General features: G+C 46.2%; 1 protein-coding gene across 2 annotated transcripts in view; it reads left to right on the top strand.

The window, feature by feature from the left end:
- The window catches only part of LOC144128735 (uncharacterized), a 33,654-nt gene extending 14,438 nt beyond the window's left edge, over positions 1-19,216 (top strand). Inside the window, exons 1-2 of one of the 2 annotated variants that reach the window (XM_077662383.1) lie at positions 9,400-9,541; positions 15,111-19,216. In XM_077662383.1, coding sequence (XP_077518509.1) covers positions 15,124-19,065 — 3,942 coding nt within the window. In that variant the 5' untranslated portion in view covers positions 9,400-9,541; positions 15,111-15,123 and the 3' untranslated portion in view covers positions 19,066-19,216. Of the gene's footprint in view, positions 1-9,399; positions 9,542-15,110 lie in introns of those variants that run through there. The other variant, XM_077662384.1, reaches the window with a different exon arrangement.
- Positions 19,217-26,646: the final 7,430 nt, after the last annotated feature.

The raw sequence follows: 26,646 nt of genomic DNA, 5'->3' as shown, positions 1-26,646 counted from the left end.
ATCGTTATTTCAGTGTAGCTGGTCACCAAACTGAATATGCGTTTTAGTAGCGATAGCTACATTACGGTAGCATTTCGAGCCTTCAGCGTGGCAGTGCCGCCACCGCCACGGTGTCTGTCACGTGTTGCGGAGCAGGTGCCGGCGGTAGACACCCTACCGGCGGCGCGGTGCCGTGGCTGATCACGTGGTTCGTCACCTGGTTGGTCACGTGACCAGCCACGTGGTGCGGAGCAGCTGGCAGCAGCAGCTGCCGGCGGCGAAACAGCTGCCACAGCCGTGCGCATGCGCCGTGTCAAGTTGTACGAAGATGAAGGAACGCCCAGCGAAACGGAGCGGCGAAAGACTGACTTTGAAATTCAACTGATCGAGTTCCACTCGGCCAGCTGTAGCTATAGCGTCACTCCAGGTTTAACCAGAGCTAAGCCACCGCCATTTTTTTTCCTTTTTGGGATGACCAATTTAGGCGCCACGCGACTACCACCTCGTTTTGGACCACCTCTTCGCGATGTGGCTGTCAGTATTGGTGCGACACATTCAAAACACTCAATGCCGCCGTGCACGAAACCCACAGTTCGTTATATGTGTTGTGACAAAACGTGACATGACAAAATAGCACTTAAAAGCGGGATATACACCGGTATAGTTATTATCCCGTAGCACCTTTCAAATTTTTGTGCTGTGCTACTTCGGCGCAGCTTAAGAACTGTGCAGTCTTATTTGCGCCTTGCTGTTTTGCCGTTGCTCCAGTTTTACAGCGAGAAGCTGTTATATAGCTGTTCCACCGAATGGACGTCATTATAGTACGTCGACCCTTGTAGTGACGTAGAGAAACACCTCATAGCAAGATTCGCACTGCCACCGGCTCAAAGAGCAGCTCCTTTCGTTTCCCGATGTGTTATACCCCTGTCACACGGGCACCGCTGAGGCCTTCGAAAATCGGGTCCTTATATCCAAAGGCGAGAGGTGTGCAGCTACACGGCACAAATGTTGCGCCTTTGCCGCTAAGGGCCTTGGAGGAGAAGGCGCCCGTCCAAGACCTCGGAGCCCAAAGGCGCGGCCTTCGACAACCTGTGATCCCAGTGTTGTCCAACGTCAAAAAGGAAAAGCAATGAAAAACAAAAGATGCAGCCAAGAATATTTGAAATCATCTTTTAAAAATACGAAAGGCGTGTCTGGATTTGCTCTTTGTAGGGGTGCTTATATTTTACGCCCAGATTTTAAGTCAGTAAAGTGTTGCAGCAACACCGAGTGTCCCTGGTGGCCAAGGCAATACACAAAACCTGCTGCTGTTGATGAGAGAAACTGTTGCATTTCTTTCAAGGAAGCGATTAGAATAAAAAACTGTCTGAGCGAAACGAATGAACAGAATTCCTCACTTTGATTTCAAAGCACTCACTTCAGCGGGTTCGGCGGGTGCTAAGCCTCAACGACTGTTTCACAATGGAGACAAGTTTCGGAGCATGAATAAAACGCACACAGAAGACAAGGAACACTTGTCTCCATTATGAACTGCAACCAACTAGCCCAAACCACCGTGTTACTTCGACTGTTTCACCTTTGGGCTGCACCGTGTAGCAGCGTCGCTGCTCCTTTAAGCTTTCGCTCCTTTTGTGAAAAGAGGTGCCTGTGCTGGAAAGGCCTTAGAGGAACGCCGTGTGACAGGGGTATTAGACAGTTCGGCCATCACCGCAGCCTCACAGCAGGCGCATGCGCACCTGCTCTTACTGAGCAAAATAGAACAAACAAAAAACGTGCATCGATGCAGGAGAAGAGTGAATGAAAAAAGTGAAAACGCATTAGTTGCGTAAATTTCAGTTTATTTTGGCAAATTATGTATGCGCATAGAAAATAACGTGTGGCTGTTGCACATGCAAGAATTGTTTGTTTTTAAGCACGAGTTTCCCAGTCACCGGATGCAGTGAAATAGTGAGAATTCGAACCAAGTGGAGTTCCTTGCCTCTGACCGGGGGCGAAAGCTTGAGATGAGGTGAGACCCAGCCTTTCGTGAAGTCGAGCGCAATTTTCTTTCCTCCATGCCGAGCGCGAACGGAAGGGACTTCCAAGGCAAGCCTCGGCAGCAGCTTCTCGCTTAATTATTCGTGTCAAGCCACCAGGCTAATCGTCACAATTTTTAATGTGCTTTTCTGACGCGTGCTTTTGTCGTTTTATATAATTTTTTTACGAAATGAGCTAAATTAATCAAACGAAAAAACGCAAAAAATTTCTTTTCTGCATTAACCGTAGAGCTATCGAAACCCGATCTATGATAGGCTGTGGATACAAGGAAGATAGCTCAAGAAATGCAGTGTAACCCTCCGCAAATAAACATAAAGATAAGACCGACATCGAGGAGAAATTGATGTTGGTCTGTGTCGAAATATTACCCGAATCTAACAACAACACTGACGCACTCACTGAAAACGGAGCTTTGATAAGATAGATAAGAGCATAAACTGAAATACTGGCACTGTCACCATGAGATGTTTTCGCCAGCAAGCTGTCGTGCTTCAAAACAGCTATTTATGCAAGGACACCAGAGGCTAGCCGACTCCGCCAATTCATTTCTAAGCAGCGATCACGGGGTCCTTTGCGATACAGAAGTCACAAGTTTTTGAACCGAGCTCATAGAAATTGCTCGGACGCAACTTTCTCACCAAGAAAAAGAAGAAAATGCGTCTTGAACTAAATTAGATGGAGTTTGTCCTTACTACCCTCTCAGTTGCTCAAGGAACTTCCTCTGAGGGCTCTTCACTAGACACTTCAGGCAGCTTAACCCTTTAAGGGACAATGGGGCACATATTTCCCACTTTTTTTCTCCTACTAAAGGGCTCGTAAGTAGCAGTGGGATATGTTGTGCGGTCACCTATATTAAGGTATCAATACTTTGTTTAAAAATGGCTTCAGCCGCGTCCGTTATATGTGGTAGCGAGTCGAATCCTTGAAGCTTCGTTCTTTTTTCAGTCATGTTGCAAGTTTTTGGCCATATTCTACCTGAAAGAAACAAAATAAAAATGCCTGATAAGTAATTCATTTTTTCTGCATAGGAGGAACAATTTAGATCACAATGTGCACTTGTTCTGAATATTTGTGATCACAAGTAATAAGACGAAATCACTTTTTTTCCACCATGCTGAAAATGGTTTGGTTTGTGAAGGTTTAACGTCCGAAAGTGACTCGGGCTATGAGGGACGCCATAGTGAAGGGCTCCGGAAATTTCGACCACCTGGGGTTCTTTAACGTGCACTGACATCGCACAGTACACGGGCCTCTAGAAATTTGCCTCCATCGAAAAGCGACCACCGAGGCCGTGATCGAACCCGCGTCTTTTGGGTAAGCTACCACGATGAAAATAGTTGGACATTTAGTTAAGTCTAACGACTGAATTTTGAGCGGTAATTTTCAAATATTATATGTAGAGATGGTTCCTGGTCCGCCGCAGTGGCTGAGTGGTTATGGCGCTCGGCCGCTGGCCCGAAAGACGCGGGTTTGATCACGGCGCTGCGGTCGCTTTGCGATGGAGGCGAAATATTAGAGGTCCGTGTACTGTGCGATGTCAGTGCACGTTAAAGAACCCCAGGGGTCGAGATTTCCGGAGCCCTCCACTACGGCGTCCTGCATTGCCTGAGCCACTTTGGGACGTTAAACGGCCATAAACCAAACCAGAGTTTGTTCTTGGCCGCCAAATCTTCAATAGCCAAACATTCAGAATCACCAGCAGCAAGTCCTTCCGAATGAACAAGGAGGGCAAAAAAGAAATGGCCAGTAATGGTTGGTGTGTCGAGTGAAGTTCAGCTGATCGGCAAAGAGCACATCCCTGTAACAGTTAAACCAGGAGTAGATGCCGGTGGTGTTCCGCGATGGGAAAAGTAGTGCGAACATGTTCAACGACAAGTGAACAAGTGCGAACAAGTTCATGAAGTGTTTAGTATACAAACTAACTCAGTGAGGAAACCCATGTAGGTTAATGGAACAAATACGTCCCATTTTCTTTATTTATATTTAGTGCGATTGGGACAAATGTGTCCCACTGTATTTCAGAGAACTATATTCGTACTAAAATTGAGAATTTTGTTAAGAACCATTTTTGTGCACCTCATCTGCTCGTGCAATGAAAAGATTTTCAGCAATTCCGCAAAAAATATAGGCTGTTCCACAAAGGGTTAAGTACACCGCTGCCAAGACAGTCGCTATGTTTTATATGAAATACTAAGGCTGTGTGTTTCGTGTTCCAATTACATTAAACGGAGTGCTACTTATAACAGCTGCTTCAGAGGTCTGTTCAGTGTGCTTGTCGTTGCTTGATAAGAATGCAGCAGTTTTAAATACCTATGCCTTATCCTAGCACTGTGAGAAGAGTGTGCTATCATCATCATCATGATCATCACCATCTTGACTATGCCTCTCCATATCTCTCCAATTAATCCTGTCCTGTGCCAGCTGCGGCCATCCTATCCCTGCTGTCACAGCACCTGCTGAAGTCATGGTAGTTATGGCTGAAGCAAACACATTCCTTGCAGCGTTCGTTCTCTCTTACCCTCAGCAAACAAGCAGCACGGGCGAATTATTAAAATACATTAAGGAAATTTGTGAAAGGAAAGCTATTGTATCAAGCGCATCAAAGCTTTCAAGGGCATGAAGCAAGTAAGAGTAAGGAACTGCACGAGGAGCGCTCGTGTATGTGTTCTTGCCTTTATTCTTGTTTCACGCTGAATTTGCAAAACAAGTAAGAGTCCCTAAACTTCCAAATGCTGTCGATGTCGATCCTTTTACGGGACTGTGTATCTAGAAAGTAAAAAAAAAGATGGTAAGCAAAAAAAAAAAAAACGACACACCCCGCCTCAGTGAGCCGAGAATTCGGTGCACCAGCCTGGAGCGAAATCTCCACCGGCCGGTCTAAATCAGGATTCTTCACTTGCACAGGCCATGACAGCTCGCGTGGCTCTCATTGATCAGCTGGCCCAGCTGGGGAAGCTGTTCCGCTGCCGACAGGGGCCCAACGTTGCGCCTCCGCGAATGACCTTGAACTGCCACACACTGCTAGCTTCTTCATACACGTGAACTTCCCGTTGGTGTATGAGATGTTATTTCGCACACACAGAGGCAGTGAGAGAGGCGCAGACTTTATCTGGGAGATCGCCCTCTAGGGGCTGCATGCAAAGGTACAAGATGTGGTTGGTCAATAGTCCGCTTCGCGGCGCTGAGCGCAGACCAATCTCGACAGCAACTGTACGGCGTCAGAGTAGGCCCTGTTTTAGTGCGAGAACACTACTTCGCGCAGCCAAACCGGCTTACGAAGTTTTTGTCAAGCTTGACCCTGAGGATGACCTTGGCGAAACTGCAAATAAATGAATAAATATTGCCGCGACTGAGATTCGAACCCGCGGCGGCGCGAACAGATGAGTTTCGTTGGCCACTGCACGAGAACACTACGCTATCAGCGCAGCCGATCACGCTTCGCGTTACACTGCAACACCATCTCGCGCGGTGCATTGCACGCCGTCGCCTTCATCAACTAATACTCATATCCAACTAATACCGTCGCGAGACGTGCCGGTGACCCATCAAAGCAAAACCGTGAGCCAGCCGGCCACTTTTTTTGAAACAACCCCTCGAAGCCTAATGACGGCGTGCTCTATTCGAACTTCGTGCCTTTTCGAAAACTGTTCGAAAACTCATGATCGTACTCGATTCGTTTCGAATAATTTTGAACGTGCACCATTTGATTCGTTCAGCAAATCGAATAACAGTATGTTCGATTCGCTATGAAAAAACTCAGAACATTCGCGCTCCCCGATCTGAAGCACATATTTAAAGCCTTGCGGGTGTTTCTTGCTCTTCCCGAGAAAGCACTTTTCAAACTGTTTATCGTCCATGCCAAGGAGAGTGCAGAGCTCAGCATTAGTGTAGACTGCTTGCAGCAGTGTCTGAAATTCGCCAAGCTTGTGTTGTCTCTTGAATTCGGGACCGCGTGCTTTCGCAGTCACCTGTACCCAGAGACAAGGAATGGGGAGTAGTGTTCAGCCATTATGTCGAATACTTTGGCTTGCGATAAAAACAAAGAAGCTCTAAGCAATGAATGGTGCAACCACCTGAAATATCGTTCCAGAATGGCAGGTTTTTAATTAATTGAGCCCATAGCACTTTGCGAACGCTAGTAGAAAAAAAAAACAGAAGAAACACAACATTAACATGCAAACACACATATAACGAGCATTATTTTCATGAAACGAGGCATATAACTAATGCAGCTCATTTCCGTTTCTATTTCCCTTTGGTTTTATCATGTTCAATTCGGAACTGCTCCGAGTGTATATTTTACTTCAGCCTGAAAGCTTCTTTGGTCAAGGTTTCCCCACTGCCATGGTGCATTTATGTGAAATTCTGCACTTCATATTCGGATTTCTCTGTTTATTTATTCAGTTGTTTTATTTTTCATTCACTTTTCAGCAGAATTAAATAACGTTAATTACGGATGTAAGTGTGCATTAACTATAGTCAGTTACAATTAACTCAAGAATGAAGCAACGAATTCCCCTCAAAGGGTTGCCTCCAGCCAATGGCATCGTCCAAGCCACGGCCCACGGCCTTTTCTTGATCCAAACTAGGTGTGCTGAAGGGTTAAGGGCTGAGGACAAAGGCCCGTGTCTTGGACGATGCTATTGGCTGGAGGGCACCCTCTGAGGGGCATTCGCCGCAGTTTTCTTGAGTTGTAACTGACTATAGAGGTCACCTTTATGATTCCTGCTGACACAGATGTCCGCGTTAAGATGCTGACTTGACAATTTTAGTATGAAAGAACAGTACAGAAATTTGAGCTGCAATGTGGCATTCCGCTGCATGAATGTTAAAGTTTGATGTTGTTGCCTTGCTCATTTCCACAAGGAGACAGCAAATGTTGCTCCATCCTGCGAAGCTATGCTTGTAGTGTTCATATGCGAAAACTCAATTAGTTTGGCAGTTCCTGACAGAAAAAACGCAGTCTGATCGCAGTCTCAATGACTACCGAGCGATATTGAGAGTTTTGCTCAGCTAAAAGAGACTGACCAGCGTCGAGCAGGAAATCCATGCCTCCATCTTAGGTGTGGTATACTTTTCGGATGCAGCACACAACGCTGATAGCTTCAGCTTGGTTGCGACAGCTCTGAAATTGATTTATATGCCGTTAAGGCAGTTAGCTGAAGCATAATTTGTCAAACAAGGGAGGTGGAATAAAAGTTACAAAAAGAAAATACGTTAACAAAACCTATGAACAGGAGAATACTAAGCTGCAGGAGGGTCCATAAAGTAAGGGCAGCAATGTGGTGAATATTAGGCAATTTACTTGTTTCCTTGTAACGTAGTAAGTGCTGCGGCACAAAGCAGCGCTCTTTAGCCGCACACGCGTAAGCAGTTAGGCTAGTTGGTGTGAGTTCATCTCGAGAAACAGAGCGAGAGACGGTACAAGGAAGATGGACAACACGAGTGGTAACTATCAACTGACGTGTTTATTTCAGAAGGCGCGAAAATATAGGGTTTGAACTGCTTGGAAACAATAAAACAGACAAATTAAATTCAATTAAATTTTCAATTTTATTCATTTCCCAAAAAATTCTGGCCGGCTACCTGGACTAAAAGTTGTGGCTATACAACTTGACGAGGCCCAGGCAGTCGTTACAAGGCTAGGAGCGGACACAGTTGAAAATATTTACATGCACAAAAATAAATAAAAAAGCGAACACGTGGTCAGATTACAATTTTCGCAAAACCAGGACAGCCAAAAAGCACAAAGTCATCATTAATAAAAATACACAAGTGCAAAAAACATCTACAAAACAGGCGAGGCAACAGCTGTACTTAGTTGCAAATGGTAAGTCAGGTTACTTGTGCGGATTGACTCAGTGCTTTTTTAGTAGGGTTATTTATATCTTTATATCGATTTGAAATTATTGGAAGATTGTGCTCTAATAATTGGTACTTATAGTCAGTGTGAAAAGGGGGAACTAACCGAGTGTATATGTTGCGAGTATTAAGTGTGTGATCGTTCTGCTTCAATAGCGCAGTGCCTTCTACCATAGACCTGAAAGATAAAGACAGGTGAAATGAAAGCAACATGCGGAATTCATGCGTACTTGGAATTCTTAGCACACTGAATGTTTCAAAAGCTCGCCGTGTGTGGCTTAGGTAATCAAGATTGACAATGTGGAGTATAGTTTTCTTTTGAAGGAGATAAATTTTTCTAGGTTGGTTTTAGTAATTGTCAACCAGACTAGCGAGCTTATTTGCGAGACAAATAATGCGTTATATATCTGAAGATTTACTTCAGCCGGAAGGAATGTGCGGCAACGAACAATTGCACCTGGCACCGACGAGATATGTTTGGTTATCTTCTGGACATGCGAATTCCGTGTAAGGGGGAAGGAAATCTTGCTCGTAGTATGGTGTGTTCGTGAACAATTTCGATTTCTTCACCACCACAAGTGATGTTTTATTTTTTCTAGACGAAAACTTTTGTCTGGAAATGGAAAATGCACAACTCAGCATACAGTATAGAGAGGGAAAACACGTGTCCGGGTCGGCAGCTAACAAATGTGAGTGAAGAAAAACAACACAAAAACAAAAATATATAAAGGGTCAACAAAAAAAGAAGTGCTCACTTGCGGCTTAGCGCGTGTCAAGGAACAGGTGCGTGCAAAATGTGATGTATATTATGTTATATTTTGCAGCGGGGAAGTTGATGGCGTATTTCAAACGAGCGAGAGAAGCGATTCGCAACGCAGCATTTACGCCGGCACTGGATTTCCCATGGTAACGGTTTTTTGCTTGATAACGTGGCGCCTATACTGTCACGTGTTTTGACGGGCACAGAAACGCAGCTGTTGCAGCCCGTAGCAGCCTCGACGCTAGTGCCTCTCTCCGACCACTTGAGCGAAATCTAATCATGTCGGCTGCATAACAATGCCGGCTGACGCGAAGACAACGTGACGCCCCGTAACAACATGGCTGCCCTCTCAAGTACTTTTTTTTCTAAGTGCAGTATGCTCAGCTCGCGTACTATTGCTGCTTTGTTCGAGGAACAGTTTTGTGACATCATATTTCGTATTTCTGCTGTGAAGGATTTCAAAATGAGTACCACGGAATCCAAGTCGAAGCGTTATTTAAATTGTTGCCAGTAGCAACGGGACGTTCTACACCATTGTGCCTGGACTTGTCGCTGCCTGCGCTACATTTAGCGAATGATTTTAGCACGTGATTTGATAAGCGCACTGAAGAAACGCCCATGGGCCGAGACAATTGCCGCCGTGGCTTGATGAGGTCGATGTCGAGTCAATACTTGCGTCTGGACTAGATATAAAAGAAGTAAAGCAGTGTGGATGAAACTGCGCCAGAGGACCCGTGTGCATTATGATCACTTTCATAGCGCTGCAGTTGAACAAACAGGGACTTGAGCCGTGTACTAGCTGCGATGCCAGCATTTTCATGTCTGTTTCGGAGCAGAACCATGTGCACTTCGAAACGTAGCAGGAGTTGGGACCGGCCGGTACTACTGGGGAACTTCTGATCCGTGAGTTTTTCAACCTTGTTGTTTGATATCGTGCACGGCACACAAAGAGACGTGGTGTAGATTGAAAAAGTGAAAAAAAAAAAAACATGCGATAACTGTTTCTGGTAGCGGTGAGTTATGGGGGAGTGGACGTTTTCGTATTCCGAAACTTCAGATTATATTTGTGGCTTCTGCTAATTTTGCGACAGTTCGCCCTGCCAGGCGGTTTAAATAGTTTACGCCCGTGTTGAGAGTTCGTTTGGGGCTGGGACAGTAGGTGGGTCTTAGTGAGGGAGTCGCCTTGTTAAATGTCGCAGCATATCTGCGCACGGGTAAATGCAAGCCTAAAACCACGAATAGGCGCTTTTGATCGAAGGAAGTAAAATTTAACACTCATAGAAAGGTGGCATAGCTAGTGTCGGTGTTCCCACTTTGTAATTGGCATGCCGCCATTGCCTTAGGGCGAGGAAAAAAATCAAAACAGAAAGCTAAGCTAATAGGAACACAGGCTGCACGGGACAAGCGCTGATAACTAATTTTTGACTATTACAAAAATGCCCGATGCGCTGACACACTTTGTGATGAGTCGGCAGTTTTGTACAAAAATTAAGCGTAGTTCAATGCTGTCCACACAAATACCCACAAAAGAGTCAGCGTGTGCGCTGATCAAGTCGAATGGCCCTGAAATTATTATTATTATTATTATTATTATTATTATTATTATTATTATTATTATTATTATTATTATTATTATTATTATCAATAATAATAATTTTCACAAATCTACAAATACAATTACAGAAACCAGAATCGCCTAAACCATCATTGTGGCTTGTCACGTGAAGCCCGATCAAAAAAAGTCTGACCGGTTTTGAAGCACCAATCTTGTCTGGCAATACTAAAGAGGAAAGATTAATACTGAGAAAACTTTAAGCATCCAATTATTAAACGTTATTGTCCCATTATTGTCCTAAATACTTCCCTTATTGACATGCATTACTTCTTCAGCAATGATTGCAATTTTTTTGCTGCGAAATTTTTTGAGCCAAAATATGTTTGCTATCTGTTCACAACTGAAAGGTTGCATATATTTACCGAAAAATTGTTCAGGTTGCTGAAAATTTAATTTTTCTTGCAATTGTGATAATTAAATCTCAAAAGAGACGCTTTCCATAATAAGGGAGTAATTATTAATTGGCATCCTCTCAAGAGCAGCCATACGGCTAGAAAGGAAAGCTGACAGCTTTCTTAGAAACGTCATAGTTAAAGAAAAATTCGTCCTGGTCCGCGGTTCGAACCCGGGACCACCGGTTCACCGGAGCAGTGGCTGTACCAACTGAGCTAACCTGCACGGCAAGGTTATCGTAGAGCGCGAGCGGATTGATTAATAACTCTAAGTGGGAACAGTGGTGTTCAAATGTCTAGGGCAGTCCCCCAAAGTGGAGTAGATTTCTAATAAGGGAGTAATTACCCATTGGCATTACCTTGGGGCATTGCCCTAAACATTTGACCAGTACGTTTTCCGCCTTTTTTGATATATAATTTTTCGCAAGGAAATCACGGCGTTTCCTGCAAAGGTAAGTTATTTTACTCTGTGTCGACAAATTTGCGCATAACATATAAAAATTTAATTGAATACAAGAAATAGTCATGGAACCTCAATTAATGTCTTTTTTTCAGCTGAACACACCCATAATAGTTACTAGTATGTATACCTATAAAGCAGACTGACACGCTCTGAAAAAAAGAAAAGAAAACAAGGCGTTAGTCACGTTTCGGTGGGGACAGGTGTATAATGACTTGTTTCCAGTTGAAACGTCAGTAAAGCGTTAAAATGTTTTCAAGCGTGTGTAAATCTACTTTTGAATTGGGGTTGAAATCTTCAGCATTTATTCTGTTTTTTCAACATTCGAAATACTTTTTCCGGCGTTTATTTCAGGAAGCAGTTTTCGAAAATTTTCGCGGAGTACCATTTCCTACGAAAGAGTTTCCGGATGTTTTTTTCGGCGATTTAATTTGGCATTCCTGTGCAGTCAAACATCGCTTTGGGTTGAACTTAACTTTTTCCTCAATTTGAACATTCGATTTACCAGTGATAATGCGCGAACGGTCTTTATAATCACTGGCAAGCACTTATAGTTGTGCTTAATTGCAGAAGAAGCTGCTATTACTGATGATAGAAGTTACAGGAGTTAAGTCACGGAACCTCAGGACAAAAACGCAAGTGTAAGTTGACTTCTAAAATATGAGTTGCCGTATGTTGTAGCTGGTTTCTTGCGCTAGGTTGAGCGAGAGGGCGCGGTATCACGAGGCCTGCGTGTTGGAGACAGGTATGGAACTGGCGCTTATAACCGTCGTGGTAGCCAGAACATGGCACTTTTTCGTGACGCCGTCCTTACTTGAAATGGATAGACCTGCGTAACGAAGTAACGGCTAAGATCGGGGGATGACAGTGAACAGCGCTACGACGCTTGGCAAGGAGGTGGAGCCTGGCACTTTGCAGACACGTGTGATGTAACGGAGCAATCTAGAAAAACCCTCAACTGGGCTGCTTAATTCAACGGCACTGCTTCTCGCCACTACGTAGGATTCCTCACATCGTTGATTTTTTTCTTGGGCTGAGTGCAACTCCTACTCGGTAGTCAGCTAGCTGGGGCACCCATGTAAAGAATACTCACTTTTTTCTGGTTGAAGCTAAATTTAGAAAATGGAAATTGTCATACCTTTTTCGGCTTGTTCTTCGGTTTAAACTGAAAAGCCGGACCTCTGTTTATAAGAAGACTACTTTTGTAAGTGCGCTCGGTCTGCACCTCGTTGACCTAATAAACGTTTCTCTAAGAAGAGTCTTCACCTTTTCTCTCACTTTGTGATGAAGACTGACTGGTTCTCAATCGAAACTTCAGCAAAACATTGTTATGCTTTAAGCGTGTCTATACTTTTGTATTCGTATAAGCGTGAAATGCCAGGCTTCTTACAGAGCAAGATAATGTCCACTGTCATCATCATAATTAAGTGCACTGCAGGATCCAGCTATTTACATTCACTCCCGGCCTGCACCAGACACAGCCAACCTGCACGTTCAAGACTCACAATATCAGTTTCCTTTTATTTATTTTTTTAATTGCCCGAATATCATCCAATCGTTTTTGCCCTCAAGTCCGCGTTGTTTTATTTTTGTCTTTCAATTCCTGTTAGTCCCATATGCGGGCCATGTGTTGGTGGATAAGGAAACTGCCCCAAGTAGACGCTGGATAACGCAGCGAGATTTCGAAAGCAAAATGGTGGAATAAAGCATGAAACTTGGCAACTGGCTTAAGGCTGGAGCGTTTCCATTTTATTTGTTCTTGGAATCAAAATGTTGTTTGTATTAATTGTGGGGTATGCACCGCTTGCAGACGACGGGCAAGGACGAGAAACAACCGCGCTGGCCGCTTGCGACTTCATTTTCGAAGGCGATCAGTCGGCCTCTTTTCTATCGGCACACTAAATGACTGAAAACAAGACGGTGGCTAGCGACACGCAGAAACAGAAACATAAATTGCACAGCCTAGGTGTAGAGAAAAAAAGCAAGGAGGCAGCAGTTGTTAAAGACTGAGCTGGACTTACGTTATCTGACATGCACAGGAAAAAAAAAAGCAAGAAATTGCTCAGTAAGGACGGAAACGAAGCCAAGGCCATCCCCACGAGTGCCAGCGATCAACACGGTTGTAAACATAAATGCGATAAAATCGCTAAAACGTCGCATAACGCTAAAGAGAAGAAGAAGAAAGAAAATTACTAAAGATAAAAGGTTAAGCTTGGAATTTTTCATAAAAGCAAGAACTTTCTCAAATATTTTCTGTGTTTAATCCTCCTTTGGTCTCAGGTAGTACGTACGTCTATTTTCTCGACACAAAACGTATGAGCCACTATATTTAATATACGGGGCAAACCGTCCACCGGCAGCGAGCTTTTTTCATTGACCTTCAGTACACTGCATCGGCGAACCTCTGTATTAAATTTCGAACTCAGTTGTCAGCAAGCGCACGCGCTTGTGGCGTGAAACAAACCACGCGCAATTTTGGGAACGCACGCTTTTGACAAATTACACTTAAAGGGACACTGAGGAGAAATTGAAGTTGGCTTGTATCGATAGAATAGCAGCTCCTGATCACAAAAACGCCACTCTTACTGAAAACAAAGCTCTTGTAATGTAGAAAATAGCAAGAACCAAAATACAGGTGTCGCCGCCACAGGCCTATCTCGCAAGTACAAGCGTGATGACTTCCTAGGACAAGAGGCGCCACCTTGGAGGAATTTTCCTTACTTCATGGAAACCACGAATCTCTGAGGCTGGCAAAGGAAGGTTGCTCATCGCACCGCTAGCCGTCAGAAATCACGGAGTGTGCGTTTACGTCACGTATCACGTCACTCCGTTCTGAGACGTCATAAGAGTTGCCGTGGCGTCATAAGAGTTCCCCGAGTTTGAATCAGACGGCGGGAAAAACTTTTTCATCTTCGAATCCAAATTTCTTTAAAATAAATGCATCTTTCGCGCCCGGACAAGCGGCAACAAATCCATGAAATGCCGAACTATCAGATTTTGCTAACAAAAAAAAAATGATCGAGTTCTCCTCAGTGTTCCTTTAACCACAGAAGGGGTGATCTCCGAAAGTTTTGAACGCATCTCGTGAAAGCAAAGTCGGGCTGCAATTGCGGGTGACGAGATATGTGGAAACGATCTTGTCTGGCATTGTTCGTCACATATCTCAATGGTACCACGACAGCGAGACACAATGATGACGCAGAAACGTGCGCTTTGGATAGCAAATTCGAACAAATGAAGTGTACCTTATCGCGAAGTTTTCGTTTTTTACAGAGGTCCCTGACGTCTTTGATAAGCATTTCCGCCGTGTGGGAGTGCTTATAAATAGCTGTACGAACGAGAAAGGGGAAAGCGCACGGGCTTGTTGTCTGACCTTGTCGAGCTTGTTATCTGTGTTGTGCACACCGAGCGACAAGAGTCTCTCGGTGGGCGCACATCCAAGTAGTCCTAGCGCTCGCTTTACGCACCTACGGAACAATGCATCTATCTTGGCTTTCTCAACCATCTTTAGGTCCAAGTACGGCGTCGCCTACACGATCCTACTGAATACAAGGGCCTGCACTTTGCTCGCTACTGTTTTGATGAGATTCAACGCCTGCACCGCATGACCCTCCAGCGGTTCAATGGTGTCCCCATTGAAGCCAGGAGTCTGTAGCGTCGGGCCGAGGACCCTCATCTCCTCTATCTTCGGCATCTCTTTACCTTCTACTGACACTCGAATATCTGCTTTCGTCTTGAATCTGATCCTTCCGTGTCCGTTGATAGATTTTTATGATCAGTGACAGGATGCATGAAAAAAGAATCTTGAGGTGTGAGCCAGGGTCGCATGGAAGGTGAAATGAACGTGGCTCACACCTCAAGGTTTTTTCTATGCATCCTGTCACTGATCACAAAATCTATCACCGGACACGATACCTTTGCCTCGAAATGCCGTTCGCCTTGTGTTTCCAAACATCACTCTCTTATCGCCTCTAGACACAGATTCCGTTTTGTTGTTCCATGCAGGTTCCGAGCCGCAATGGAGCAGCCCGCCAGCCGGGGGATCCAAAAAGCGAGTCGCCCCAGGCGCCGAAACCGCCGAAGAACAGATCAGTCCCGCGAATGTGCTGCATCGTCATCCAGCTTCACTCGCCATACAGCAGACAATGAAGCGTTGAGCGCGTCATCTTCGAATGGCTTACTCGCGGTGCGGGGTACTTCGGCGTCCAACCCAGACGACCGAGCTGGACAGCAGAACACATCGTCAACCAGTCGGCGGATCGCCGCGGGCGAGACAAGGGGAGGAAGAGGTTGTTCATCGCATCGAGATGACCTCGGCAGCAGAGGGCAAGGCGGAGGTGGACGTCCCCCACCGGAAACTTTGCCGGCCAGTGATCACAGGGAGGAGTTGAACTCCCCTGACGCAACACGTTCAACAGGAAGCGATGGACAGCGGGATAATGGCTGCCAAGACGGGAGTTCCCCAGCTGGTCGTCCTCGGAGAGAAGACGCCGATAGACGGGTCTCCTTCCCATTTCGTGGGGGTCGATGTTCCACGACTAGAGCGGTGCAATTTCCGTCGTTCACTGAGGTAACAGCCGCCGGTATGTACCGAAGAGACGAGGTTGGACCCGCAAGCGAGAAGTCCATCCCGCTTTATGTCTACGACTGCTATTTACACGCACTTTCCACTAGCACTAGGGCCACGTTAGGGAGGTTTCGAGTTGTTCCCGACCGAGGACTCGGACGCATGGTCAGCTCTTCTAGCTGCCAGCTGCCATCACTTCGTGGCATGGCAGTCGCGTTCTGCGACCCCGAAAATGAGTATATATGTTACGGGGAGGTACTGACGCAAGGAACAGAACATGTTGCACTGTTATACGACAGCGTGGGAGTTACCAGCGAGCAAGAGAGCCACGAATTTTATGTGGCGAACTTGAACGTGGATGGCAGCTGCTTCATCAGCCATCTGACGGCACTTGGTTCCAAATCGCCTTGCGACCTAAAGCGGGTCGAAGCTCTTCTTTCATGTGAAATGCGTCAGTCTCTAGATGTCGGTCTTGAGGTCGACCGTGATCACGCTGCAATGCAAAGTGCTGCAAGGGCACTGCAGTACAACACCGACGAGACAGTTTCGGTGGACAAGAGTCAAACGGCTGCAGTCAAAGCAATGCTGACCTCTGACAGAAGCGTACTTATCCACGCGCCGTCTGGAACTGGCGACAAAGAACTACTAAAGGCTGCGATACACTGGACGCTTAGTGTGGACGTCGCGAAGAGACACGGTCCGGTACTTGTCGCTGGTAGTGAGTTGGCCCATCTTTTCAAAGATGACCTGGATGGTGTATGTGATTTGGATGCAGAAATTGGTAACGCAGCAAGTGCTTTTGAAGAGTCCGCATCCTGCATTGAATCAAAAGCAAGAGTTAGCGAGTGTGTTCGGAAGATGAGCGAAGCCTTGCAAGAACTCTGCAGCTTGAAGACTACAATTATTCACCAGTCTCGATTTGAAGGAATCCCACGCGAGTTCGCATCCAAAAGAAACGAAGAAAGGAATTGCATAGAGAAGTGGCTGTTCTATGGAATTAGCCGCAACGAAATGCAAGCCGCTGTGTCTGCAGCTGATTTTAACAAATACCGAAAGCATTGCAAGTTCAAAATAAATTGTGGTGCACCTAGCTCAAGAGGCTCTATTGCCCTTTCTAATAACAGTGCACCACAAGCTTCTAAAACTGCCAAATCCATTCCTGCCAGCTTGAAGTCAGTTTACATATGGAAAACGCTCCAGACTACCAGAACTGACTATTCCGATGGGGAATCCACGAACTTTATAGAGACTGAACGGCGTCATCGATGGCAGCTTTACAAGCGATGGCTTCGGAGCCTCGAAGAAAACGTATTTCAGAAACTTGAAGATGCTCAAAATGAACTAATGCATTGTAACCTTCGGTGCAACAAAATGCTGTCCGAACGCGTTACTAGCCCAGCTTCCCGAGCCTCTGTGATTGTGAGCACAGTGGCCACAGCTGTCACGCATGCCACCGTCACTGATGAAGTGCAGCCCAAAGCGTTGGTTTTATTCCGAGCTCACCAGTTTCCAGCTCATCTAGCTGCTAGTCTCTTTTCTCAAAGTATGACTAAACTAATTCTCATAGGAGACAACTTGTGCCCACAGATAATACCAACTTCTTCACTCTGGAGTTTTGCATTCAACAGCCAAGCCTTTGAGCTGCATGAGCTAAGCCTCCAGCCTTTGCTGTCACAGCCGGTCTGCAACCTTCTGGCACCATTCACAAGAAATGTGATGCAGTCTTGCACCACTGCGGAAGCTGTCAAAGGTGTTGCTGAACAGGCGCAGTTCTTCGACATTCCCGACGAGGACGAAGCATTTTCAGTGATGTCTCGTTTGTGCCTACACCTTCAGACACACGGCTATGAGCCAGGAGACGTGGCGGTCGTTTCTCTTGCTCCAAATGCTGGCGCTTCAACGCCAGCACTGGTTCAGAAGCTGCGGCACCTGAGGTGCGCACACGTGGTTTGGGATCTGAAGACTTTCTATCCAAGATGGTGCAAAATTCTGATCTTGTATGTCGCCAATGGTTCTCTGGGCGCTGATCTTGTGGCTGCTCTGACAAGGGCACGTTGTGCAGTGTACGGCTTCGGAAAGCTGGCCAACGCTGATGAGGGCTGCCAGAACGTCTTCAACACGCTTCTTGAAAACCGCCAGCGTTCCGTGCCATCTCTGAATGTATCTTGCGTTCGACACCCCGGAGCCATCATCCGCATCGAGTCTGCCCGCGATTTCGAGAGGAAATTTCAGGTAACGGGTGCGTGCAATGAACCATGTGGCGTTATGAAACCCTGTGGTCACCCCTGCGTAGACAGATGTCACGAGGGCGAACATCCTGAACCATGTTTCCAACCTTGTTTGAAAACTGTTTGCAGTCGAAAGCATTCGTGCCTTAATCGGTGTTACGAACGTTGCACGCAACATTGCCGAGTGGAAGTCACTGCGACGTTGCCCTACTGCGCCCACACCGCTACATTTCCTTGCTACAAATGGGACACTAGCTCTGCACAGTCCCCCAGCAGAGACGGCCCGCACCAATACAAGTGTGAGGTGTTGGTCACTGTAAAGCGGGACTGCGGACATACGGTGACTTTTCCTTGCTACAAATGCGACACCAGGTCTGCACAGTTCCCTAGCAGAGGCGCACCGCACAAACGCAAGTGTACGGTGCCGGTTAATGTGAATCGAAAATGTGGACATAGGGCGACGTTTCCTTGCTACGAATGGAACACAAGCTCGGCACAGTCCCCTAGCGGAGACGGTCCGCACAAACACAAGTGTACCGTGGCGGTAAACGTGAAGCGAGACTGTGGACACTGGACCAAGGTTTCGTGTTTCGAGTTCCAGCCCGTGAAAGGCCTTCGCACCTCTGGACGTCTCGATCAGCTTCTCAACCTGCCGCCTTGTCGGGAAAATGTGCAAGTGACTTCTCCGTGCGGTCACTCGAAGACCATGATGTGCTGCAATAGAGGCAGCTACGAGTGCGATGTCAGCGTCATCGTCGAGCGTTCCTGCGGTCACTCTTACTACGTCTCTTGTGGAGCTGACCGCATCCCACCCCCTCTGTGCACTGAACGAGTCCTGATTTTTCGTGGGTGCGGCCATATGACCTACAGGGAATGCAGCAAAACCGCTCCGTCGAAGTGTACCGCTGTCGTCAAGAGGACCTTGGCTTGCGGGCACACAGTTGACGTCGTTTGTGGCAGCGCAACTCCCCGCTGCAGAGTAGTCGTTTCAAAGATTTTAGCGTGTGGCCACGTTGAGGTAAGGGTTTGCCACGACAACTCTTCTCCGTGCACCAGACCATGCAGTTACCAAATGCGCTGTTCACACTTTTGCAACCTAAGGTGCGGAGAGCACCCCCACGCCGACAAATGCGAAAGCTGCAAGGACAAGTGCTGCGTTTCGTAACGACTGTTAAAAAGTGCTGTTTGTGGGGACTGCGTGAGGACTGCGTGAAGTACATGTTCGCACTACCGCATAGTAATATGGCTTCTTTGATCTTCGCTTGCTCGTGCGCAGTACTAAATCGATTCTGAATGGAGGAAGCGGCACAAAAAAAAAAAAGAGGAGGGATGGCAACTGGGCAGCTGAATGCTTGTGCTACATATTTTGCAAGCGCTCTTTCCAAATATAATGATATATAGATTAAACTCTGGACCAAGACATTCATGCTGGATAGAAAGAAAAATTTTAGTTTTCTTTTTAAATAAATGAGTTGCTGGTTCCTGGGCGGCATGCATTGTCAATCGCTTCATAGCGCCACGGTTTAACGTGAGCGTCGCAGATAAGAAATGACATTTCTTCTCGGTCTAATAGACAGCTGAATGATGAGGTACAGTTGACCATTCACCTGTTAAAGCGCTGGAGAGGCGCGTTCACTTTTGACTGTGACCGCTCCCTGGCGCGGCCCGGTATAACTTTTAGAGACGATACATGGCAATGTGCATGCGCGATGCGGTTTTGTTTCGAGCCGTATATCACTCGTGTATGACGTCATTATACACAGCGGTGCCGGGTTGGAACGCTCTAGATAGGTCTCCCGACGACTGTACACAGTCGTGCACAAGTGTCCCCATAAGGGAAGGCATTTTGCTGTGCATGCTGGCAGGGGAGAATATGGTACAAAATTAGCGCATCCCCCACTCCTAATGTATTAAGGCGAAAGCCTTTAATGGTTCATCGTTGCCCGTCCGTCCGTCCGTGAAATCTGTCACACTATGACGTCATCAATGGCATAATTCCTATAGCTCCTATACTCTTAGCAATTATTAAGCAATGTGTGATTAGTAATTAGTTAAAAAGGAAAAATATAAAGTTATATAAAATAAAATAAGAAATAAATAAAAAATAAAATAAAAACAAACATAAAAATCAAAATCAAACTACAAATAGAAAGTAAAAACATAAAAAAGGCAATGCCTACAGGCGCCGTGGCAAAAGCCCGCGTTCTAGAAAGTTGCATGCTTTCGCATTCCTGCACGTAAGCAGTCTTAAGTGCCCTCAGAATTTTTTAATAAGTGCTGGAATATAGATGGTGCGAGGCAAAAGCATTGCAGTCGGACAGGCTTGGCAACGTCTGAAAATTTCACACCTGCTTGGATTTATTAAGGGCACTGCCCGCTTGCCCTACCCTGTGTGTACGCCTTTGATCGGGTGCCCATATGATCATTAGACCTAGTATGAAGGAATAAAGGATTCAAATTACTGTTCTGAAGTTTAAGGATAAAAAAAGGGAGCGTATTTGTTCCGGTAATGTAGAGTAGTTTACAGGGGTGAAACTTGTGATGGAACTTCATGCGATTGGCTACAGTGGCGTCCTAGTGGATTCGTCAACGTGAGAAACTTGCGCTGCAGCTCTACTAGAAGCGTCCAGTACAAAAAAGGCAGACTAATTTGAAAACTTCGGAACATGGTGTTTACCGAAACCGAGGCGTTGCAAACGTTATCAGGGGTGTGTTTTTCAACGTTATTTGTAATGGGAACTGGTGGCCCGATCGGGATTGGCAAAAACAGTTATCGGTGCAGTTGTTCTTACTTGTGGGCATTAGTGTTCACTCTAATCGGAGTTCTTTGCTGTATTGCCAGAAAGCAAGTGTGCTTATTTGCTTAACTATTCGAAATAAGTATGACTTTAACGCGTCTGAAGAAAGAGCAAGGTTAAGTGCGAGACGCTAAGGGCCAGGTGATGGTCCTCCCAGTGTAAATAATTGACTGACATTTGAGAGGTTTTTGATGCCGGGATGAGAAAGGACCCAGTCGGCTGCTCTTTCAATGGCCCACGTAAATCGGTGATTTCTATGTTTATGTGTTTGGGCAGGCTCTTCAAGCTGCCATCGAGTACAAGCCCTTCAAGCTGCCTGGAACGCAGTCCTTCGTCTGACGCCGTTATTCGTTTTGCGCATCTTTTATTCAAAGCGAACGCCGATGCTATGCAAGCTTATTAACGGCGATAAGAAAGGCGTTTTTGCAGCCTGTACATATTTGCCACAGCTCCCACCTTCTTGATACTACGTCAGCGTTGTTATTGAATCAAACGAGCACTAAAGAAAGAGCCCACCCCAAGTTGGTACTCGGGCCGCCAAGCCGTGGATGGTCGTTGCCACTGACGTCTTTCCATCGTAAATTCGCGAAATTTGCTTTGTTCTCTTTCCTCATACTCTGCATAGCAATGAGACGTGGCGGACAGTGATGTCACGTGCAGCCTCGATTACGTTGGCGACTGCGCATTTGCAAAGATGCGTGTTTTCTTCCACGAGCGCATAAACTGTCCGCCAACGGGTCTCGTGATGAAGGCGGCGAGGAAGAAATGACGAGGCTCAGCGGCGAGTGAGAAGCCGTCGCCACTCCTCCCACTGCCGCGGTCGTTTGTCGGCCAGCAGGCTCCTCGACGGACGAGGCTGTTTCAGAACGGGCACTTCCGGGGTAGAGGCCGGCGAGAGGCCTTCTCGTGTAGCTGTCACCAAGGGAAGAGCAACGGATGCGTTGCCTCTTCACTATACGAGGCGGTTGGCGCACTGCTCGCGTTGTTTCTGTGCGACAATTAGTCGCACAATTACACTACTGCGCCAGCTTCTTTAATGCATCGTCGCCTTTCTCTCCGTGCGATGCTGTTCCGCTAAAAAACACGTGCAGTTCGAAAACCGCCCTAATAGTTGCATATCCTACTCGTGCGCCTTTTACCCTTAGGTCGCCCACTGTTGCTCTTGCATTTAAACCGCAGTTCGTCCCTGAAAGAAGAAATCGCCCCTTCAGCTCAAGCTTTTAATAAAACGGACTAAACCGTCTGCTTTTTTTTTTTCCTGTCGAGGATGTTCGAGTCAGGAATCACGCGACTACAGCCGGTTGGAGCCATTAGCTGCCGCTGTGGCTGCCAACGTCGCTGTTAACGAGCCCGAACCGACAGATCCTACAGCTCGTGCTGGGTTCTATGACAAAACATGACAAAACGACATCCATCAAAACAGTGCTAAAAAAAAACAGAATGCACACTGGTAGAGATGTAAAATTTCTGGCAATTTTGCAGCCGGAGAAAAAACAGGAAGGAAACAAGTTTCTTTTAATTCCCGTGAAGTGTTGGAGACATTGAAAAATATATTCGAAACAAGAGTACACGCACGCACTTTCTTGCAGGTACGCCCGGAGTTTGGCCCCGAGAACATTTTTTTTTTACGAATCGATGTTCACACACACTCAATATTGACTGGTGCTTAGGCTTCCAAAAGGAACAGCCGTTTGCTGACATGTGGGCGATATGTTTCTCTGCAATCACAGTCATGGTGAGGCAAGAGTTAAGCATGCAGAGCAACAATACGGTTTCAGAAAAGTGCTCGAAGGACATTTGCTCACCTATTCGCTCTCTACAAGACGGCGTTTCAAGGATTTCGTCTGATTACAATCTCCAGGTGCCGATCCAAAGGAGTTGTGAGATCCAGAAGTATAGTGTCGAAAGCTGACCTCACTTAGGATGAGAGAGAAGCTGAGAAAAGCTGATTTGTACACAATAGAAACCTCGTTGTAAAGAAACGGTTTATAATGAAATATTGGATATAACCAAAAAATAACGATTTCCCCTTGAAAGCTCGGTCAACACGGGCTATAACGAAGTTACCGCTGTAACGAAGTAATCAGTGGGCCCTTCAACTTCATTATGACGAGGTTCAACTGTACTTCTATAGAAACGTAGGTAGTTCTGAGAACTACCCGAGCGTCAGAAGAAATTTGGTAGGGCGCTGCCGCGAATGGTTACACCAGTGAGACAGCTTTGTAGTTTAGAACTCAGGCCAGGTGGAAACCTTCAAGCTCTGGAAGCTCGCATTTGTGCCGCTGTCAGGGTACTCAGTAGGCGCGCAACTCCGGAGGATGCATACGACAGGGTGTAGGTAAGCAGAAAAAATGGCTGTGGTTTAGCCCTGGTTAAATCTGGAGTGACGCAATAGATACATCTGGCCGAGTGGAACTCGCTCAGTCGAATTGCAAAGTCAGTCTTCCGCCGCTCCGTTTCGCTGGGCGTTCCTTCTTCATCTTCGTCCCAATTGACACGGCGCATGCGCACAGCTGTTGCAGCGGTTACGCGCCGCGCCGTCGGCAGCAGCAGCTGCTCCGCACCACATGACCAACCCATGTGATCCACCCACGTGGCCAACCACGTGACCAAAGACGCCGCCACGAAGCTCTAGTGGTGCCACGCTGAAGGGTCGAAGAGGTAGCGTAGTGTAGCTATCGCTACAAAAAGCGGTTCCGCTATGAGCACCTTCGTCAAATTTTTTTTTCGCTGTTTTCTGATTTTTCTTCTATGGTGTTGGATAACCGGCGCGTTTCGATAGAGGCGAAACGGAAGAGGCGCCCTTGGGCTGCCCGATTGTATAGTGCACGTTCATCTTCACTTCAGGCGGTCGAAATTAAACCGCACTCCCCCACTACGCCGCCTTTTTCTCTCTTCCTTCGTTCACTCTCACTAATTTTTTTCACAGTTACTGCGCCGTTTACATTACTAGTCACTATACCAATTTTTTTTTTAACAGGGTGTTGCGTACGGCTCCAATTTTCATTTATTTTTCCTGTCGTAAACTTCGCTGTCTTGAGCTGGCTGGTAAGTGCTGCCAATGCCTACCAAACGGGTGAGTAGCCCTTCACTATACCTTACGCAAATCGTCGGCACATCCGAAAAAAAAAGGGAGACACGAAGGTAGTAGCATCGACTTCCAATAAATTACTTAATGTGAATCTTGTTTTTTTTTTTCACGTCGCAGTAAGCTCACGCAAGATGCGAGCATTGGTCTGTGGTGACATCATACCATTTTTTTTTTCCTTCGAAGAAGAAAATGGAAGATGCGCCGCTCTCGGAACTGTCCGCAACCTTGACGCGCTGTAAGCGCTTTCCCACGCAGCGAGCAAAGCCATTAACGGAAACTTGCCGATAGATATCCCTCGGCGCGCAAGTAATTACCGATGACACGCCGATTATACGCCGCATATTGCGTGTCTGCGGACCGGATGGTTATTGACTCCGCTCGTTCTGCGTCGCTGATGCGTGTTTATAATGTTGCAGCGATCAGAAATACGCGCGCGTTCGGTTGCCTCTTTTGCCGGACAGGGTGGCAAGCGAGGCTGTTTGAGGAATGCTGATTAACGCGTCGAAAACAAAGAGGATTACCTTGCGGCTAATCGTCCCGTCCTCCCGTTTGACGAAGGGTGGCGGCGCTCGCGTCTTGGGCGCCTTGGCCCTTCCCAACAGGTTATTCCGGCGCGCGCCGCCGGTGTTATGTTACGCACTGATCGTGATCCCGGCTCAATGGCACCATTACACGCGTTCGAAAGTGTATGAAACGTCACGACCGCAAGGCCTCGGCCAGAGACGTTGCAACTGGGTTGGATTCTCAGACTTTTCCTCTATCTGTCTCTCTCTCTCTCTCGACCGTCAGCCGTGCACACGTGATTATGCGTCATCCAAGGACCACTCTCGGGGCACGGCGTCGACCTGCGGTGAGGGCAGTCAGTTTATCGTACAGGATGTACGTGTAAGCCAGTCAATGTCAAGTTCTTGAGAAAGCTTGACACATCCTTAAAGCGGGCACTAATCTGAATACAAAGAAATTGCAGTGCAGGCAACATCATGCGCAAGGTGAGGCACATAACACGATGGACGCAGGCGCCAGAATGCGCTTTCCTTGTCTACGTTATTGTTAACGCTGCAGTTTATTCGTTGCAGTGAACCAGTACTCTCAAACTATTCTTCGGGATTGTAATGAAGGCCTTTGTTCTGGCATTTTGTCGGTTTAATAAATCTTGCCATTACTCTCGCGAAATGAAATTAACGCATGCTATAGTCGGGACCTGACGAATGCGACTTTGAAGCCGAAGCCTTCATCTGTCTATCTGGCGAGGCCACTGAAAGTGACGGGCTGTTTACAGACAACAGACGGGCTGTTGCTTTAGTCGTGGTCCTTCGGTTTATTTTCATTACATTTTATTGTATTATATATTTATTTATTATATTTATTTATGATTATATTTTTATTATATATTTTATATAATTTGCCTCGCCTTCTTTTCTTTTCGTGGACCACGTACGTTTGCAGCGAAGAGCATGACGTCAGTGTCTCGAACTGACACCGTGTTAATTTAGTCGTCTACGGCGCAGAACTTGTTCCCGCAGCCCACGGACCGCGACACTTTGGATGGCTGAGTGCTTTAGTCCAAGAGGAATTCCCCAAGGTGAAGCCAACTTTAAATCAGGAAAAAACACGCATTTCGAAGTGGTTTTTCTCGTATTACTCAGCTTACAGAATTAACGCACGACCTAGCATCCACTCTTGACAAAGGGGGCTGTGTAAATAGCATCTTTTTAGATTTCAGGAAGGCTTTTGACCTAGTGCCCCATTCTTTACTACTTGAAAAATTATCGTGGTACAACATAAATAAAACGGTTGTTGAATGGATAAAAGAATACTTAAATTGTAGGACACAACGCGTAGTCGTTGGAGGTAGGCTGTCGCATGGTGTTGATGTGGCATCGGGGGTGCCTCAAGGTTCAGTTTTGGGTCCGCTATTGTTTTTGTTATACATAAATGACATTACCTTTGGCATATCGTCTTTCATCCGATTGTTTGCGGACGACTGCGTTCTGTATCGCGTTATGAAAGGTCCCGATGATTATAATGAACTACAGAAGGATTTAGACAAGGCTGCAGAGTGGTGTGATAAATGGGGCATGAGTATAAGTATAAATCTTGATAAAACTGTGCAGATGTGCTTCACGAGACAAAAGTCACCAAATGTATATACATATAGCATTAACGGGACAAATCTTGCATCCGTGTGCGAATATAAATACCTTGGGGAGTACTTGACCCCTCAACTATGCTGGCACCGTCAAGTTAACTATATAATTGCTAAGGCGTATAGAGTTCTTGCTATGCTACGTAGAAATGCGAAGTGCTTTCCTTTAGAAACAAGGAACCTGCTTTACAAGACTAACATAAGACCAATACTGGAATATGCTTGTACTATCTGGGACCCGTGGACTGCGACAGACATAAAGAAACTAGAAAGAGTACAAAGCTTAGCAGCCCGTTTCGTGGTTCAAAATTATACTCGGTATTTTAGCGCATCCCAAGCAAAGGAAACATTAGGCTGGAATACACTTCAAAATCATAGAAAAAACATTCAGATTAAAATTTTTGCACAATATATATCATTCTAAAACCGGCCTCAATCGTGATAGCTACATAAGGCCACCGGAGTACACTTCTGGCAGGCGCGATCACCCACTTAAGATTAAAGAGTATAGATGCAGAACGGAGCTTTTTAGGATGTCATTTTTTCCTAAGACGGTCAGTGAGTGGAACAGGTTGCCCGGCGATGTTGTATCGCTATCTTCAAATGATGCCTTTGCTTCAGCAGTATGACTTGCAATTTTTTTTTTCTCTGTACTTCGTGCTTGCGTCAACAGAACCGCTTTGTTTCACTTCGCACATGTACGGATATGCT

The sequence above is a fragment of the Amblyomma americanum genome, chromosome 4, assembly GCF_052857255.1.
Source record: "Amblyomma americanum isolate KBUSLIRL-KWMA chromosome 4, ASM5285725v1, whole genome shotgun sequence".
Taxonomy (NCBI): domain Eukaryota; kingdom Metazoa; phylum Arthropoda; class Arachnida; order Ixodida; family Ixodidae; genus Amblyomma; species Amblyomma americanum.
The sequence above is the reverse complement of the archived record's forward strand: the minus strand, read 5'-3'. Positions and strand labels throughout refer to the sequence as shown.